This window comes from Urtica dioica, chromosome 6 (assembly GCF_054948205.1).
Source record: "Urtica dioica subsp. dioica isolate 48M chromosome 6, U.dioica_male_clone48M_v1_H2, whole genome shotgun sequence".
Taxonomy (NCBI): Eukaryota; Viridiplantae; Streptophyta; class Magnoliopsida; order Rosales; family Urticaceae; genus Urtica; species Urtica dioica.
Genome location: NC_142761.1, coordinates 36,496,475 through 36,517,460, shown reverse-complemented (window position 1 = coordinate 36,517,460; position 20,986 = coordinate 36,496,475). Strand labels below are relative to the sequence as shown.

The 20,986-nt window shown below is 38.4% G+C and overlaps 1 protein-coding gene across 1 annotated transcript; it reads left to right on the top strand.

Moving 5' to 3' along the window:
* Positions 1-4,433: 4,433 nt before the first annotated feature.
* On the top strand, positions 4,434-7,148 carry LOC149393846 (uncharacterized). Its single transcript, XM_089618185.1, has 3 exons — positions 4,434-5,070; positions 5,254-6,023; positions 6,561-7,148. The coding sequence occupies exons 1-3, from the start codon at positions 4,434-4,436 to the stop codon at positions 7,146-7,148; spliced, it is 1,995 nt and encodes a 664-aa protein (XP_089474311.1).
* The last annotated feature ends 13,838 nt before the right edge of the window (positions 7,149-20,986 follow it).

Sequence of the window (20,986 nt, the reverse complement as noted above, 5' to 3'; positions counted from 1 at the left end):
AAACCCTAATCAACAATAGTCATCTTAATCTCTAGATTTTGGTTCAAGAAGTGTTAGTGAGTTTTTCCAATCTCTTTTAAGGTATTTTTTTTCTTCGTGCTCAGTTCATACTATTCCATAATTCTTTTTATGGTTTTTATTTCGTTTTTCATAAGAAAAATTAGGTTTAATATTTCTTGTTTAGAAATCAGTTTTAAGTAGTGTCAAAATTGCACGTTTTAAAAAAATCTAAAAATGGTTTTTGAATCTATTTTTTTACAGAATATACTTTCACATGTTATTTAATTGTGGTTTAAATTTTAGAATTTTTCGGGTTATCAATATTATTTTATGAATTAATTAGGATCAGTGCGCAGACTTGTTTTTACCCCGATCCTTTTTACAACAAAACGTCTTGTTTATATATCTAAAAAATTCTTTTTGACCTAACTTTTATACAAAGCCTAGTTCTATATGTTTATGGTATTTACTCCAAATTTTAGAATTTTTGGACGCCCACAGAATATATTTGGAATAAATTGCAGACGGTGCGCAGAATCGTTCCAAAACAGTTTTTGTTTTTAAAAAGACTAAATATTGCTTTCTTATACTTTTGATTTTTTATTTAATAATCTGAGCATATTTTATAGATTTATTTTTCAAAAAAATATTTTAACGACCCCAAGGGTATTTTCATAATTTTGCACCTTCAGTCGAAATTTTGAAATTTCCAGAACCTGAGTTGTCTTTAGAACCTCTTCAACAGAAGCTTAATAATTTTGTTTTCCATCGATTAGGTTCCGAGCCGCTTAGTTTTTCGAGCCGTCTAGTTTTCCCGAGCGATCCTCGACCAATGGTCGTAATTTCCGAAACGAAGGTGAGAATAATCTCACTGCAACATGGATTAGTTCAAAAATATACTAAGTATTATGAAACGTAGCCAATTTCAAACACGGTTTTAAGGATGTAGCAAACGTTTGGTAAATTTTGTAATCTAGCCATTTACATAAATAAACGGTTAGAAAATATCGAAAATACCCTTATGTAAGATAAATCATAGAAACCAAATACTAACCAACGTTTCAGCCAGCCGAAGTTTATCGCGCGTAAAATAAACGGAAATTAACAAAGCAGTGGAGATTAACAAAAAATTAGAAAGAAATAAACGCTTAATAACCAACTTTGCCAAATATAGATTTTTTTAAAAAATTCTAAATATATACATGTGTATTAACTTCGAAAATTCGTATTGAAAATTTGATCGGCTTGTGAATAACACCGTATTAAATGCGTATTAAAGGAAATGAAAGAAATATCAATTGATAACACCATCGACCTCTACCTGCACATATGTAAATTTACCATAATTAACAGAAATTAACAAAGCAGCGGAGATTAATAAAAAATTAGAAAGAAATAAGAAAACGCTTAATAACAAACTTTGCCAAATATAGATTTTTTTTAAAAAATTCTAAATATATACACGTGTATTAACTTCGAAAATTTTGGTTGATCAAACGTGGGCTACAAGTTTTGTAAGCAAATTCTAGTAGAGGATATTATAGTAATAAACATCTTACATAATTAAGACACATCATCATTTTTGGCTAGAGTGAAAATTTGGACGAAACGTTGGCTAGATTACAATTTCAACGTTTCAGGTGGCTTAGTTCGACTAATTTTTCTTTATTTATTGTGTGAATTTTTGGGTGTGTGTTTGTTCGGAATGTGCTTGGTATGATATGGTATGACGATATGTGAGTTTATGTTATCTTATGTTGTGTATTAGAATATCTATAACACGTCTTATCTTGCTAGCTATGTTATCATGTATGTTTTTATCTTATGTCGCTCATGCTTTTAACGTAATAAACACGATTAATAAGCTAAGTAAGCAAGAGAGTCGTACCGCCTCGAACTACGGAGGTAACTAGAGGAATTTCTCGAGCCAAACTACGGGTTCACATAGAGAGTTCCTCATATATTTATGTATGTGACAGGGCGTTCTATGAGAGGTCGCAGCCCATGGTTCGTTACCAAAGTGTACACTGAAATCGGTACGGCTACTCTAGGGGACCCCCGAACTAAAATACGATAGACTTTTAATAAGGTATCTCATGTCACGGTTAAATTTAAAGTACTAATAACCGGTTCATGCATTTTATTTTATTGCTTATGTTTTGTGAGTTATAGTTATTCTCGCTGAGCGTTAGCTCACTCTATGTATATATGTCCGTGTTGTAGGTAAACAACATATGAACAAGTGAGGAGGGTAGATCAGCGGCGGCGATAGCAAGAGGGTTGGGTTATGGTTGTCGTTTTCGAAAATAAAAGACTTCCGCTTTGCTTTCAGTTTTTCAATAATCCAAACCCAATGTTTTATTTTTCATGGTTTAAGTTATGGTTTTCAATTCCATTAAAGGTTACGACTTTATTTATGGTATTTATTCTACAATGGTATTTTTTGGGTTTTAATTTTTATGCAACTTCGACTTTATTGGTTGTTTTCGTTCATCAAGTTTTAAATGAAAATTTATTTTTAGGTTACGAGTTTTCAAACTTTATATTAAGTTATGTTTTTAAAAAAAAATTACCTCAAATTTTCTTAAGTTTTAAAAAGTAAGATAAGTAAGACGGTCCGAAAAGTCGGGTCGTCACAGTTGGTATCAGAGCAACGAACCTACGACCCCCTTCGCTATCGATCGCACGGTTTCCCCCTACTTAAGTAAGTTAATTATTGTTTTATTTTGTACGTTTAGTTCATTTTTTTTGTTTCGTTAGATGGACGATGAAGTAGTAAAACACGTGATCGCGGAAACTCGAGAGCGCAATAATGATCGAGATGTCATGGTCGATTTCTTGAAGACGAACCCTCCATTTCTTACAGGCAATTCGACATGAACTATTGGCACACGTGAGTGGTGTAATAATATGGATATGCGTTTTCGAATTTTGCGAGTCCGAGAACCTCTACAGGTGTCCTTCACGCAACTTCAAGTCCAAAGGCGAGCACTGCTTTACTAGGAAAGAAAGATAGAGGAGTACCCTGAAGCTGGTTGGGAGTATATGAAGAAAGGAATTATACGAAACTTCACTGCTGAAGGATGGCGTGCAAAAATGGACAGATTACATTTCCGTCAAGTTTTGGATGCATGGAAGATGAACGCTAGAGAGACCGTAAAGGAATACTACGATCGGTTCTTCAAAACGTTTGTCCACTGTCCTTATAATTTCGATGAGGAAGATGCGATTACAGTTTATTGGAACGGACTCTCTGATTTTGAAAAACAACAAGGGGAATATCGCACCTATGAACCCGCGCCTGGAATAACATGTGACGAGTTCATGAGGGACTTGAAGCATTATCTGGATCTTGTCGACGATGATCTACCGCCAGAGGGCGATTCCAACATGAACCCGGTAGAGGAAGAATCAGAAGAAGATCCTAGTGAACACGATCTAGAAGAAGACTAAATCTTTCGTATTGAGTTAGAGGATCACTCCTTCCTCTTCTTCTCCCCAAAGTCTAAATCACTCGTTATTTATTTATTTATGTTATTTTTTGAGGTTTTGGTTTTGTTTTCTTTGGTTTTGAGTATCACTTTCGGATTTGGATTATATGTTTAAATTATTTAATATGGTAAACACTTTTATCTTAATAGTTTTATAAAGTTCCTTGTATGAGGGTGTTTTGCATGTTAAGTCTTCTCTATAATCGATCCTAATAGTTATAGTAGGCAAAAACCCTAATCGCGAAAATGTCTTCGAAATCTTAGATGGAAAACGTTCGAGCTGCTCGCGGACAAGGTAGAGGTAGGCCACGAGGCCGAGGTAGAGGAAGACGCAGAGTTGCCGCGGATGTCCCAATGCAAGATGCTCATCATGCCGCTCCGTTTCCCGCACAACAAGGAGCAGCAATGAATCCTGACGATCCAGCCCCCGCACCTCAGCCAGCGGCCCAGCCAGATCTTGCGGTACTCGTTACTGCATTGCTACAACGTATCGAAGCCCAAGAAGTCGAGATACAAGAGTTGAGGAACCACCTCCCCCAAGTGAATGGAAATATGGAAGGGGATCAACAAGCACCACCAGTACCTCATCAGGGCGTACCTCAGATGGGCCAAGTTATTGTGGCTGGTGATCTTTTCGAAAGGTTCAGGAGGATGACAGCTCCAGATTTTGAAGGTTCCACTGATCCTTTAGTTGCTGACGAGTGGATGTCAGAGATGAAGAAGATCTTCAACTTCATGAATATCTCGGAAATTGAGAAGGTCATATGCGCGTATTTTGTTCTGAAGAAGGATGCACGATACTAGTGGGAGACAGTAGCAGCTAGAAGAGACACACGCGATATGTCTTGGGAAGACTTCATCGAGGAGTTCAACAGTAAGTATTTCAACATGCAAGCGATGAACACTCAGCAGAAGGAGTTTGCGGAGCTGAAGCAAGGGACGATGACTGTGACTGAAGCTGTTAGTAAGTTCAATCAATTGGCCAGACTATGTCCTCACTTGGTTCCAACAGATATAGAAAGAGTTAGGAGGATGATGAGAATGTTCCAACCAGAATTGGCCTTAGCCATTGATAGTGGAAGTCAGCCACCTACTACAGTCGCAGACTGCCTTGAACGTGCCATGCGAGCTGAGTACCACTTGATTCAAGTAAAGGAGGAACGAGCCCAATTTTCCAAGGCTCGAAAAGATGAGAAAGGTCAAAGCAGAGGACCCGACAACAGGAAGCCAAACCAATCAGGAAATCTCCAGCCTAATCATAACCGTCAAGGCTTCAAGGCACAACCTCAATGGAATGGGAATGGAAAGAAGAGAAATCATCCTGGAAATAGTGGTAACGCTAACAACAAGGTCAAGGTAGAGGGAACGACCTTTCTAGTATGCAAGACTTGTGGGAAGATGCATCATGGAGAGTGCCAGAAGGGACTCATGACATGTTTCAAGTGTGGTCAGCCTGGTCACTTTCTCAAGGATTGTCCGAAATCAATTTCCTCTCAGAATGGACAATATCAGCAGCACAACCCGAATGGACGACTTAACTTCATGCAAGCTGCCATCGAAGGGCCACAAATTTCCCAAGGTCGTTTAGAAGCATCTTCAACCACCCAAATTCCACCACCACAACAAGCCCGCATCTACGCTTACACCAACGCCGATGCTCTAGCCAGCTCTTCGAATGTGGTAGCAGGTCAGCTTCCTATAGCTCATTTTGATGCTTTAGTATTGTTTGACTCTGGTGCTACGCATTGCTTTATTTCGTTAGAATTGGCTAGGAAATTAGGCAATAGTGTAGTTAAAACTAATAAGGTTTTCAGGACGGCATTACCGTCTGGTGATGAGTTGTTATCAGAGTACTGTCTGGAAGGAGTATCGATAATTATAGGTGGACAAGAGTTAAAGAGTGATTTCATTGTCTTAGAAATGAAAGACTTTGATGCTATCTTGGGTATGGACTTCTTAGGCGAGAATAATGCAATGATCGATTGTCGCCGTAAAAGAGTAATCTTCAAGCCGGTAACGGGAAAAGGGTTTACCTTTGAAGGAAGGCCACTCAAGAAATCAAAGATGTTGGTGTCGGCATTAAAAGCTAGAAGATTGATGAGTAAAGGGTGTTATGGATTCCTAGCGTCAGTAGTGGACAAGACGAAGGATGTAGAAGCAATTCCTAATGACGTGCTGGTCGTGATGGATTCTGTAGATGTTTTTCCTGAAGAATTACCAGGCTTAGCTCCAAAGCGTGAGATTTCTTTTGGGATTGAATTACTACCTGGTACGGGACCAATCTCTAAGGCCCCCTACCGAATGGCACCAGCCGAACTCAAGGAACTACAAACACAACTTCAAGAGTTGTTGGATAAAGGATTCATTCGCCCAAGTCATTCACCATGGGGAGCACCGGTTTTATTTGTGAAGAAGAATGATGGATCTTTCCGTATGTGCATCGACTACAAAGAGCTTAACAAGGTTACTATCATGAACAAGTATCCGCTTCCTAGGATTGATGACTTATTTGACCAACTCAAGGGAGCGAATGTATTCTCGAAGATTGACTTGTGATCCGGCTATCATCAACTATGAGTCAAAGAGGACGACATTCCAAAGACTATTTTTCGCACCCGCTATGGTCATTACGAGTTCACGGTAATGCCTTTTGGACTCACTAATGCCCTAGCAGCATTCATGGATATGATGAATAGGATCTTTAGCGACGTCTTGGATAAATATGTAATAGTCTTCATTGATGACATTCTGATTTACTCTAAGAGTGTCGAAGATCACGAAGAGCACCTGCGAGTTGCACTACAGACATTGAGACGACATCAGCTATATGCCAAATTCTTGAAGTGCGAATTTTGGCTGGATAAGGTGCATTTCCTTGGTCACGTGGTTTCTAAGGATGGGATCTCCGTTGATCCTTCCAAGATAGAATCTGTGAATGATTGGAAACCGCCTCGAAGTGTGATAGAGATCGGGAGTTTTCTCGGTTTAGCAGGCCACTATAGAAGATTTGTTGAAGGGTTTTCTACATTGGCTGCTCCACTCACCGCCCTCACGAAGAAAGATAAGAAGTATGAGTGGACTGAGAAATGTGAAGAGAGCTTTCACGAGTTGAAGAGAAGACTCACCACCGCGCCAATCCTTATAGTCCCTGAAAGTGGAGAACCTTTGTCTATTTACAGCGATGCATCAAAGACAAGTCTTGGTGCTGTGTTAATGCAAAATGGAAAAGTAGTGGCCTATGTATCACGACAACTCAAAAATCACGAGAGGAATTATCCTACTCATGATTTGGAGTTAGCCGCAGTGGTTTTTTCACTCGAGATTTGGAGACACTACTTGTATGGCGTTCGGTGTGAGATATTTACCGATCATAAGAGCTTAAAGTATATTATCACTCAAAAGGAGTTAAACATGAGGCAAAGAAGGTGGCTAGAATTGGTTAAGGACTACGATTGTGGTATCCATTACCACCCTGGAAAGGCAAACGTGGTAGCAGATGCCTTAAGTAGGAAGGGTGAGGCTAGGCTATCGATGATGCGAGCTTTATCTCCTCAACTCACGAATGAAATCAACAATTCGGGTGCTGAAATTGTCACACAAGGATTAGCCAATATGACCTTACAGTTAGATCATTTTGAGAGGATCAAGGAAGCGTAAATGCGTGATCCGAAGATGTCAAAGTTGAAAGACGATGCATTGGAAAGCCAAGAGTCAAAATTTTCCATTTCGGAGAATGATGTACTCTTTTTCGATGGAAGGATTTGTGTACCCAACGAAGATGAGTTACGAAGGTAAATTCTTACTGAAGCACATGAGACATCGTATTCACTCCACCCAGGTTCCACGAAGATGTATCAAGACCTCCGAGAACACTTTTGGTGGAATGGAATGAAGGGCGGCGTTGCAAAGTTTGTCAGTAAATGTCTTACCTGCCAGAAAGTGAAAGTCGAACATCAACGACCAGCTGGGGAATTACAGCCAATCGAAGTTCCTGAATGGAAGTGAGAACAAATCACAATGGATTTTGTGGTTGAATTACCTAAGACGGTTGATGGTTATGATGCTATCTGGGTAGTGGTGGACCGTTTGACCAAGTCTGCTAGGTTCATCCCGATGAAGGTCACGTACTCCGTGGAGAAGTTGGCTGAGTTATACGTGAATAACGTGGTGAGACTGCATGGCGTTCCTCTATCCATCTCACTTCTAACTTTTGGAGGTGCGTGCAAAAGTCGCTGGGATCGAAACTGAAGTTTAGCACCCCTTTTCACCCCCAAACGGATGGCCAGTCTGAGAGGACTATTCAAACCCTAGAGGATATGCTAAGGGCATGTGTCATGGATTTTGGTGGGAGTTGGAATAAGAGGCTGCCACTTATTGAATTCTTATACAACAACAGCTACCAAGCCTAAATCGGCGTTGCACCATATGAAGCTCTCTATAGAAGAAAGTGCCGATCTCCAATTCACTGGTTTGAAGCCGGAGAAAATAGTCTCGAGAAGACAGATTTTATCCGAGACATAACAGAGGCTATCAAGAAAATTCGTGATCGAATGGGAACTGCCCAAAGTCGACAGAAAAGCTACGCCGATAAGAGAAGGCGACCATTGGAATTTCAAGTCGGAGATTTTGTGTTCTTAAAGGTAGCACCTCTCAAGGGTGTGATGAGGTTCGGCAAGAAGGAAAAATTTAGCCCGAGGTACATTGGTCATTTCGAGATCATAGAAAGAATCAGAAAGGTAGCCTACCGTCTAGCCCTAAATCCCGAGTTAGCATTCGTGCACAATGTGTTTCATGTCTCGATGCTCAAGAAGTACCCATCCGACCCAACGCACGACTTAATCCAAGAGCCCATCGAAGTGCACGAAGACTTAACGTATGAAGAGAAACCTATCCAGATTCTTGATCGTGAAGAGAAAGTTTTGAGGAACAAGGTGATTCCTTTGGTAAAAGTGCTATGGAGGAATCACAAGATATAAGAAGCTACTTGGGAACAGGAACAAGACATGAAAACACGATATCCCAATCTTTTCAGAGAATTGTCGTATGTCCAAGTAAGAATTCCTATGTTTTTCTCGACTTTTGCTAATGTTTGGGACAAAAATTTTTGTAAGTAGGGGAGATTGTGAAACTCCAAAAAAAAATGTAGCTTATTTAGAATTTTTATAAAATTTTGTCATTTTTTGTTTGTTTTAATCCAACTATTATTAGGATGTTTTGCGGGTATGAATATATCTATATAATATAATAAGTCAGAATGATTATTTACTATTCATAGACTATTCATTCTCTTTTTAACCAATCGTAACTCGACACGTCACTTACACTTACACGTCATTATGTTCCTCTCTCTTCCGTTTTTATTCTTCGCCTCTTACTATCTTCGCCGCTCCTCGCATCTTCCTCTCTCTCTTCCGTTTTTATTCTTAGACTCTTACTATCTTCCGTCTTATTATATTCACTAGTACAAAATATAGCATCAGGTGCGACAAAAGTCGCACCTGAAAGCACCACAGTCGCACTTGAAAGTATCATGAGGTGCGACTTTAGATGCGACAAAGTCGCATCTAAAAGTCCGCACCTGATGATTTTAGGTGCGACATGTCGCACCTGAAAGTCATCACTATCAGGTGCGACATTTTAGGTGTGACTTTTCGCACCAAAAGTCGCACCTAAATATACTCCAAAATAAGATATTAAAGCGGGATATATAGTATCAGATGCGACTAGTCGCATCTGATACTTTCGCGGGAAAGGTATCAGATGCGACTAGTCGCACCTGATAGTAATTCCCCGCCTAATATTTTGGCGGGTTACAGTACAATCAGATGCGACTAGTCGCATCTGATACCTTTCCCGCGAAAGTATCAGATGCGACTAGTCGCATCTGATTGTCTGTAGTTTTTTTTTTTAAATGCTGATTCTAAATTAATTAAATAATTTTTTTGTTAAATTAATTAAATAATTTTAATAATAATAATTATATAATATTAATTAGAATAATTATATAAATAATTTAATAGAAATTCTAATATTAAATTCATAAAATTTGATAATTTACGTTCAATAAATTAAAAAAAATATAATCTATTCCTTTTGTTTCCCTTTTTCACTCGAACTCTTCCAATTCTTGAATGCACGGCCTCCTCTTCCGCCAGATCTTCCTCGTGCGCTGCCGCTCGAACGATGTCGCTGAAATTCTACCGAATTTGGCGTCTGAGCATTCGGCATTGAAGCTGGTGGCGGCGTCTGAGCATTCGGCATTGAAGCGGATGGCGGCGTCTGAACATTCGGCATTGAAGCTGATGGCGGCGTTGTCCCAGGTTGCATCATCGCGGGGGATGTCTGCATGGGAGACGGATGCTGCTCTGTGTAGGCAAAGAACTCTCGTTGAAACGCCTCCATCTAAGCTCGTTGCTCACGCCTCATCTCTTCCATTGCGGCCTGTTGTGCAGCCAACGCTGCTTGTAGCTCGCTAACCACTGGATCTGGAACGCGCCTCGATGAAGAACCTGATGACGAGCTGTCGTCCTGAGCCTGAGCCAAGAGATACGAGGATCTCGGGATCGAGGGACCTATCTCGACATACCAATCTCGACGTTGCCCGAGAACAGTATCCATCGCGTACTGCTCCGCCTGGTCTATGTCAAACGTTTGGCCTGACTCTGTTGCTTGTCGCTGAATATCCTCGACTTGAGTCATAATTCCCGCCTTCAAACATATGTTAAAAAAATTATTAAGATTATCGAAACTTGATTATTAAGTAATTAACACAAGTAACTTACAAATGCTTTTTGCGCCCAATTTGTCGTCCAATTGCCTTGATCATCTTGATGTTTTTTCTCCCACGTGTTTAACGCCGAGGCCAAAGTCCCATCTTCCCTACTCTGCAGTTCTTATGAAAATATGAGTAATGTATTTATTGCAAAAAAAAGATTACAAAATTAGAATAAACTTACGTTCAAATGTCGATGAGCCAAAAAAGAAATCGACCCTTGTGTGGACTTCGTTTTCTTGTTCTTGGAATTGTCTCTGTTGCGAGTAGACTTTTTCTGCACATATTAAATTGCGTTATAATTCGATTTCATAGAAGATAACATAATTTTTAGAATTATACATTACCTTCCAATCGTCAGTTGCGAACTCCTCTATCACCTTCTCCCAATCGTCTTTTTGATATCCTTTTGGGATTTCTTTCTTCGCGACATTCATTTGCCCACAACATTTTCCTAAGAAAGTCCCTGATAATCTAGACTTTTGGTTGCGCCTCATACGCTTTGCATCGCGAATGATAGTCTGGTCAATCTGATGACGATAGCAATCCGCCGGAAGCAGCTCATCGGTCTCATCATCCTTGTACATGAAAGTGTACTCGGAATGAAGTGCGCTCAGAATATTGCCCAACATCTGGGGCGTCACTTCGTTCCCATCACGAAGTGTGACCAGGATATGGACTTTCACCAAAGCGCCGACGCGGTTGTTGAATACTCCTAACTTTTTTATTGTTTTCCTTACGTCCTGGTAGAAGGTTTGGTTAATTGGGTCATACCTAACAACTTTCGCATCGGGTACCCCAAGCGCTGCTTTTGCCGAAGTAGAGCCGGTTGTTGGTCCCCTTGTTTTCTTAGGACCTCGGGAACTCGGTGTCTCTAGCGGAGACTCATCTCCACCTGCTCCTGAACGGTGTAGCGGAGACTCATCTCCACCTGCATCTGACATCCTGTAAGATGTGAACAATATTAGTAAATAAATAGTAGTTTTCTGTTTAAAAAAAACGTGGACGGCACCACGGATTTTATTATTAACAAACCTCACATATGGCGGAGGAAAACCGTGGTTACATACTATAGTAAATAAACATACAAAAGGACTCTTGCGCCATACAACGCTTCCTCTGGTAGATGAATCGCCACGTGAATCATGATCGTGAAAAAAGCTGGTGGAAATATCATCTCAAGCTTACACAAGATCTCGATAATGGACTCTTGCGCATTTTCAAGATCTTCTACTCTCAAGGTTCTCGAACTTATCAGCTTGAAAAAGTTGCAAAGCTCGGATATCGTCTAATGTATTTCTTTTGGCACAAAAGGACGAATACCAACAGCCAACAACCTCTGCAAGATCACATGGCAATCGTGTGACTTCAACCCTGTGAGCTTTCCATCAGCAGTCACATTTTTCTTCAAATTCCCAGCGACCCCATCTGGGAATTTGACAGATTGGAGGAACTCGGTAAATCGCTGCCTCTGATCAAGGGTTAAGGTGTACGATGCTCGCGGTTTGTACCACGAATCCCCTTGTTTTTTCAAGTGGAGAGCGGTCTTGATGTCCAAGTCCATCAAATCAAACCTCGCCTTATCCGTGTCGTAGTTCTTCTTTTATAAGCTTAGCATGGTTCCGAGAAGATTCTCGCACACGTTATTCTCTATGTGCATGAAGTCCATGTTATGCTTCAACTCCAAATCTGACCAGTACGGCAACTCGTAAAAGATGCTTTTCTTGGCCCAATTTAGTTCGCACTCGGCTCGCTTTCGTTTTCTGCCCAGGGAGCCAGCATGTTTGCTAGTTGTCGTACAAGACACACTAGCCAACTGAGCGGGTATGTCTTGCGGAGTCAACTTCTCGGGTTTAATGCGTTTCTCATGGTGATCCTTGTAGCGATCGGTGCTTTTTCTCAATCGATGACGCGTACGCAAGAATCGACGATGGTCGTAGTAGACGATCCTGCTTCTGACTTTCAAAGACGGCGTGTCAAGATTGCACGTCGGGCAAGCGAGATACCCTTGGCCAGTCCATCCCGATAAATAGGATCGAGCCGGAAAATCGTTAATCGTCCAGAGTAGCACGGCACGCAATCGAAACACTTCATCGTTGGCGCCATCTCGAACGCGGAATCCGGTCTCCCACAGTTCTTTCAGCTCTTCGACAACTGGCTGCAAGAACACGTCCATGTCCTTTCCTGGTGAGTGAGGCCCCGAGATCAAAAGCGTCAACATCAGGTACTCTTTCTTCATACACAACCAAGGCGGCAAATTGTACGCAGTTAGTACCACAGGCCACATGCTGTACGATAGACTCATTTCTCCGAACGGATTGAATCCATCCGCAGCTAGTCCAAGCCGCACGTTTCGAGGCTCTGCAGCAAAGCCTGGGTATCTCTCGTCCAAGTTTTTCCACGTCGTACCATCCGCAAGATGTCATAGAACACCAACTTCCCTGACGCGATCTCTTTCGTGCCACTGCATCAGAAGCGACGTGTGTCGAGACGCGTACAACCGCTTCAATCGATCTTTCAGGGGAAAATATCGCAAAATCTTTTGCGGTATCATTTTCCAAGTTGACTTATATCTGCTCTCGTTGCATACTGGGCACACGTCGGCTTCCGCGAGATCTTTTCGAAATAGGACACAGTCGTTAATGCACGCATCGATCATCTCGTATCCCATGCCAAAATGCTCCATCTTCGCCTTTGCCTCGTAGTGCTTCTCGGAATTCGATTACCAACTGGATGAGACTTCCTCAAAAGCTGCAAGAGTTCTGTGAACGACTTGTTCGTCCAATGGTTCGTGACTTTGAGGTGCATCAACGAAACCAAGAACGACAAAGAAGAAAACTCTTTGCATCGAGGGTACAATTCTGCTTCCAATTCGGCGAAGAGGTCTTCCACTTGCTCCTCTGCACGCACCTCGCTCTGGGTCGGCTCCGTAGCATCGTCGAAATCCTCGTGATCCCTGATATCCTCCACAGCACCGTGCAATCCTCCTATTTCTCTCTGATCTGTTCCTCCGATGGAATCTTCTTCATGAGGAAGGACGACACACTCGAGCTCGCCGTGATGATACCATTTTGTGTAGCCTGGGGTAAACCCCTTGTTCAGCAAATGATTCCTGACAACCCCGACGTCGTGCCATCTCACATTGTTGCAAGGTTTGCAAGGACACCGATATTTGCCATTTTCGTTAGGGAATCTTCTTGCAGCGCGAATAAACTCGTTAACACCGGTTTTGTACTGCAATGTCACCCGATTATTCTCCGTGATCCAATCTCTATTTGGATTAGACATTTCGCTGAATGAGAGCGAGAAATGAAAGTTTTGAAGAGTTATTGATAAAGGACGACGGAGAACAAAATGAAAGAGAGATTATGAATTGTATGTTATTTTGAGCTTGGATTGAATAAGTTGGGAGTTTTTAGACTAATTAATTCGAAACTCTACCGAAATTTCGGCAGAGTTTCCCCTATTATACTGACAAACCAAAAACCTGCAACCTCCGTGGTTCGATCACAACATCCAGAACTATCCTATAAATTAGCTCAGCCCTAAACCGAACCTCCGTGGTTCGATCACAACATTTATAAATGAAAAACCGAAATAAAGAAAATATCACAAACTATCAAAACATGTCACAAACTATCAAAGCATGTCACAAAACTATTTTTCTTATTTAGATTACAATTTCATTAATTACATGTTAAATCAACTACACAAACTTATCACAAATTAATTAACTAATTATAAACTAAGCAACATAAATGTAATTATTAAACTAATTACAATTTCTAGGTAATAATATTTTACTTACAATTAATCTAAATTAATTAAAAGTCAAAAAACAATTAAAACATGTCAAAAAACAATTAAAACTTAATTTTAACCTAATATAAACTAATCACATTATTAAACATGTGAAATTATCATATTAATACTAACTAATTTACAATCAATTTAAACTTTTAACCTAAACTAATAGAATTATTAAACTTAACCAAATTACTAAACATGTTAAATTAATTATCAAATTAGTACTAATTAAGTTACACATTAAATTAAACTAATCCAATTAAAATTACTTAACACAATATACAATACTATAATATATACATACAAACACACATATATATACATATATTATTACACATATATACATATATTAATTAGTAATATATATACATATATATACTTAAACATGAAAAAAAAACACTAACCTTGCGCTGGAGATTCAGCAGGGACGGCAGATGTTGGAATTGATCTAGGGTTTAAGAAAAAGATTAAACGCTTCGGGAAGCGGCGGAATTTTAAAAAATTTCTTTTCAAGTAAAAACAGTTTTTACTAACCTAGACAAAGAAGCAAGTACATGTAATTAAAAATCAATATGAGCTAAGAGTTTACTAACCTTTCTTGAAGCTTGAACTTTAAAGAAGCTTTTGGAAAGTTTGCAACGCTCGTCTCCCCTCGCAGCACGTCTCTCTTTCTTTCCTCGGTACCTCGAGCAACCACGAAAGTTTCTATCACTAAATCACTCGAAAAGAAGGAATCAGTGAGTGGGCACTTTTAAACACTACGACTTAAGAACGAGTCTCGAAGTCGCAGAGCTAAACACTAGGTCGAGTGAGGACCTAGGTGCCAAAACAAGAAAATCGAAAAATAAACTAGAAAGAGAGAGAGAGAGGAGTTCGGCCAACAATGTCTAGAGAGAGAGTCTCTCAATCTCTAACTTATGTTGAATGAATGGAATGAAGGGAATGAGAGCTCTATTTATAGGGGAGGTTTTACCTTCAATAAGGTAGTTTCCTCTTTCATTAAATATCACATATTCATGAGCAAATATTGCTCTCCTTCCCTTAGAGTCACTCGGCCAAATAGGCTTCTAGAAGCCTTTGGATTTGTTTCCTTTTTTGTTCCATTCCTTGCTTGGCCGATTCCCATGTGCATCCATATGCAAATTTGTTTCCTCTTTTTCTTTTGGCAAGTATCTTGATACATTTATGCACAAAATATTCTCTTTCTCTTGGGTATTTTGGGCGCCCATCTCTCATCTAGAAGGAGCTTCTAGAAGCTTCTTCATTTGTTCATGACAACATGAGAAAAGCCCATTAAGAATTTTCAATAAAATTCTTATGAAATGAAATTAATTCACAAGGCCCAATAATCAAGTTATGGCCGAGTGACATTAAGTCATCAAATGAACTTGTCAACAAATTTATTGACATTCATTTCATCATATGTCTCAAAAGACAAAAATACCCTTTTGACTATTTTCGTTCTTGTTTTGACTTAGCTTCCAGTTTAACTATTCCTATCGATGTGATTCGTGACAGTGACCTCATGGACCCAAATGAACAAAGCTTGAGCTAAACACTTGGACTCAAAAGTTCACAAACCTTTTCTAAGTTTAGCTTAATGCCAACTGACTCCACTAAAGAGCTGACACTGAAAATCTCTCGGTTCAAATGAATTTGTTTTCTACTCAAGAATTCGACCTAATTATGATGAGCGGATCCACTGAATATTATCTATGTTTACCCTTCATGAATGTCATCAGCTAGTCGGGATTTACTAAATTACCATTTTACCCTTCTAGCTGTTATTTCCTCAACTCCTTTGTCGCTTGTGAATAAGTTAGAAACAATGTATTGACGAGGAGCTAACAAGTCACATTGTTTCATCCAAAAGAGTCAGGACTCAATTTGGACACTGGCCAGTTCATTTATTCACACTCCAAGGAACAAAGCATGAGGTGACATACATTGCATTTCAGCAATCTTGTACATGAATTCCATATCTATGAGAACTTCACAAAGTTACTCATGACAGACTCACAACTTAGTACTTCACCAATAGGCCTTGTTCGGAATCACTTAGTGAGTCCGAACTTTGACTTTCTCAAATGAGAATACTAAGGTGTGAAATGGCATGTCTCATTTCAGGATTAAGGTAAGCATGATGCAATTCATACATAGTGACTTCGAGACATAAGAGGTTAAATGGTTTGTTCTTATATTGTCTCTAGAAGTGCACTGGTCAATTCAGTACCTTCGGAAGATACCTAGAAGAACTATAGAGTCTCCAACTCTCAATGCCTCATAACCAGACATCATAGATTCTTCTAACAATCATACTGAGGTCAATAGTCCTTTGACCCTAAGATTGCGAATATATCGTTTTAAGCAAACTACGAAGAGTTTGTTCATGCAAATCTACATTTGTCTCTTCGTAAGTTGTTAAGTTTGTTTATGGACTAAAAGACTAAGGTTTTATCATAAAGCTTCAAACAAAGAAAGAATGAATGAACGTTTCAACTTCATTAATGAATAGATAGGCAATTACAAGCAAGAGTCTTCATGAGACTTTATTACATCAAATGTACAAAATAAAGACTACAACTCTTCTTGTGGGCACCATTGACAACAGCAGAGACGGTGAGGTCCGGTGGCTGAGGCGTTGTCGGAGATGGAGCAGCGACGGCGGCGGAGCTGGCGCAGCTCCGGCTGATGAAACAGAGAAAATTAGTGAGAGAAAGACAGAGCCAGAGATATAGTGAAAGAGAGAGAGAGAGAGAGAGAGAGAGAGAGAGAGAGAGAGAGAGATAACCTGGTGGTCCGGTGACTGAGGATGTCGGAGCGGGAGCTTGTGGTGGTCCGGTGGCCGGCTGAGGCAACGGAACCTGAGACGCGCGCTTGTGGTGGTCCGGTGGTGGTCGGCGAAGTGTTCTTAGGCGAAGGAATAGTCGGAGAAGAGAGGGACGGAGGAGATGGATGTGGAGTCTGCTAATGAGTTTACAACCGGAGAAGAGAAGTTCGCAGAGAGGGAGAGAGAAAAACTAGTTTACAAAAGTTTCAGCGGCTACGGAGAAGAAGAGTCGACCTGGGTTTTTAAACAAACCCTAATAATCAGGTGCGACTTAATCGCACCTGATAACTCTTCAGGTGCGACTAGTCGCACCTGATGCCTCTACCGATGCGACTAGTCGCACCGGATTATAATTAAATAAAAAATAAAAATTTCATTCGCCACGTGAGATTAATGAACTAAAAGAGGGGGAGATAAGGCCCGCCTAAAAATTTAAAACTATCTGATGTGACAAAGTCGCACCTGAACGTTTCAACATATTTTCAGGTGCGACTAGTCGCATCGGATTGTCAAAATCAAAAGACAATTTGAGCGAATTTTTTCGGCTTCTGATTGACTATCCTATGCGACTAGTCGCATCTAAAAGTTATTTAGATGCGACTAGTCGCATCTGATAGTCTTGCGCATCAGAAAATCAATTTTGTAGTAGTGATTATATATAGCCCATATATAATATAATATGTTGATGGTTTATTTAATTGTTTTTATATGTGAATATATATGTACATACGGTAGTAGTGATATATTAGTAATTAAGTATATGCATAGTTCTAGAAAGTTGTATACTTTCCTTCTTGGTGAAGTAAGATCAATAACTAAGCAAATATATATCATATATATTATATATGATTACTAATCCTTATCCGCGTATAGGGAAAAAGTCTTTGGCTATGTGGAGTCTTATTAGTCTATCACCGATTCTTTAGCAACTTCAAATTTTTTTTTTTTGTTTCCACTAGATTTTTTTTATCACGTAGTTTGATAATATATTGATATTATCTCTTAGCAAGATTATAGGGAAATTCACCCAAGCCTATCCAAAGTTATATAAAACCTCTTTGATCAACTTTGTTTTTTTTTTTGGTTCCTTCTCACGCTGCTTTTCTTCCATAGTCTCACTTTCCTTTCATCCGCTTTTTTTTTTTTTTTTTTTTTTTTTTTTTTTTCTATTTCCTTCTTTTAAAGAAAAAATGTAAAAAAATAAAAAACCTAATCACCAAATAGTCACCTTAATCGCTAGGTTTTGGTTCAAGAAGTGTTAGTGAGTTTTTCCAATCTCTTTTAAGGTTTTTTTTTTCTTCGTGCTCAGTTCATACTATTCCATAATTTTTTATGCTTTTATTTCGTTTTTCATAAGAAAAATTAGGTTTAATATTTCCTGTTTAAAAATCAGTTTTAAGCAGTGTCAAAATCGCACGTTTTAAAATAGCTAAAAAATGGTTGTTGAATCTAATTTTTTTTACAGAATATAATTTCACATGTTATTTAATTGTGGTTTGAATTTTAGAATTTTTCGAGTTATTCAATATTATTTTATGAATTAATTACGATCAGTGCGCAGACTTGTTTTTACCCCGATCCTTTTTACAACAAAACATCTTGTTTATATATCTACAAAATTCTTTTTGACCTAATTTTTATACACGTCCTAGTTCTATATGTTTATGGTATTTACTCCGAATTTTAGAATTTTTGGATGACCACAAAATATATTTGGAATAAATTCCAAACGGTGCGCAGAATCGTTCCAAAACAGTTTTTGTTTTTAAAAAGACTAAATATTGCTTTCTTATACTTTTGATTTTTTATTAAATAATCTGAGTATATTTTCTATATGCCTATGAAGTATGAAGTGTTCGAAATATTATTTCTCTTTTACAGTAATTTTTATAGATTTATTTTTCAAAAAAATATTTTATCGACCCCAAGGGTATTTTCGTAATTTTGCACCTTCAGCCGAAATTTTGAAATTTCCAGAACCTGAGTTGTCTTTAGAACCTCTTTAGCAGAAACTTAATAATTTTTTTTTCATCGATTAGGTTACGAGCCGCTTAGTTTTTCGAGCCGTCTAGTTTTCCCGAGCGATCCTCGACTAGCGGTCGTAATTTCCGAAACGAAGGTTAGAATAATCTCACTGCAACACAGATTAGTTCAAAAATATACTAAGTATTATGTGATATGAAGTATTTATTTATTGTGTGAATTTTTGTGTGTGTGTTTGTTCGGAATGTGCTTGGTATGATATGGTATGACGATATATGAGTTTATGTTATCTTATGCTGTGTATTAGAATATCTATAACACGTCTTATCTTGCTAGCTATGTTATCATGTATGTTTTTATCTTATGTCGCTCATGCTTTTAACGTAATAAACACGATTAATAAGCTAGGTAAGCAAGAGAGTCGTACCGCCTCAAATTACGGAGGTAACTAGAGGAATTTCTCGAGCCGAACTACGGGTTCACATAGAGAGTTCCTCATATGTTTATGTATGTGACAGGGCGTTCTATGGGAGGTCGCAACCCATGGTTCGTTACCAAAGTGTACACTGAAATCGGTACGGCTACTCTAGGGGACCCCCGAACTAAAATACGATAGACTTTTAATAAGGTATCTCATGTCACGGTTAAATTTAAAGTACTAATAACCGGTTCATGCATTTTATTTTATTGCTTATGTTTTGTGAGTTATAGTTATTCTCGCTGAGCGTTAGCTCACTCTATGTATATACGTCCGTGTTGTAGGTAAATAACATATGAACAAGTGAGGAGGGTGGATCAGCGGCGGCGATAGCAAGAGGGTTGGGTTATGGTTGCCGTTTTCGAAAATAAAAGACTTCCGCTTTGCTTTCAGTTTTTCAATAATCCAAACCTAAGATTTTATTTTTCATGGTTTAAGTTATGTTTTTCAATTCCGTTAAAGGTTACGACTTTATTTATGGTATTTATTCTACAATAGTATTTTTTTGGTTTTAATTTTCGATTAGGCAACTTCGATTTTATTGGTTGTTTTCGTTCATCAAGTTTTAAATGAAAATTTATTTTTAGGATACGAGTTTTCAAACTTTAAATTTCTTATAAAATAAAATAAAAAAAATAAAAAAAAACTAGATTTCTTGTCACAAACGAGACTTAAAGAAAAAAAATAGTAATAAATAAAGAAAAGAAAAGAAGAGAGTAAAAATAGGTAAAAAAAAATAAAAAATTGTCTCTCCTCCTTTTATTAGTATTTGTGTTCAAATTATAGTTTTTGTGGAAAATGAGAAAAATATTATGAGATAGTAGTACTTATGGCAATTTCTCTTAATTTATATAGAGAAATTGCCCCATTTTTCACCAATTTTATAATTTTTTCCCACTTTCCACCAAAAGACTATTTTGGGCCAAAATACCACCGAGATGTCAACATTGTTGGCATCTATGTCAACAGTGTTGACATCTCATAGTGAAGGGAAAAAATAGATGCCAATATAGTTGACATAGATGGTGGTATTTTGGGAAAAATTAGTCTTTTTGGTGAAAAATGAGAAAATGTTATGAAATTGGTGGGAAACGGGGCAGTTTCTCATTTATATAAGGGATATTGTTGACAAAGTATACATTTGTTAATTAATGATATTTTCTGACAGATTTTAAAGCAGCCTTTAAAAAAAAAAGAAAAAAAAAAAAACATGGTCAGTTTGTAGAAATATTTAAATAAGTTTTCCTCAAAACTTTGTGTGGCGTTTTCCGTTAAGAAATTATAGACGCAAGTGATATTTATTGTTTTTCACTACGTAGAATGAATGTTTTATAATTAAGATCGTTAAAATGACACAAAACAAAATTCAGTGCAAATAAGAATAACTGTATTTTGATTAACCATTTAAGATCAAAATTTAACATTTCAGCAGAATTTAATCTCCTAATTAAATACAGATTTCAATGACCAAATCCATTCCAATAACCATCAACACAAAATTATTCCGGCGATTTATTCTATTTAATTCCATAGATTTCCATTCTTTCACATTCAATACCATATCTCCCATTATAAAAACTAAACACACACATACACACACGCAAACAAATATCTTATCATCAGCC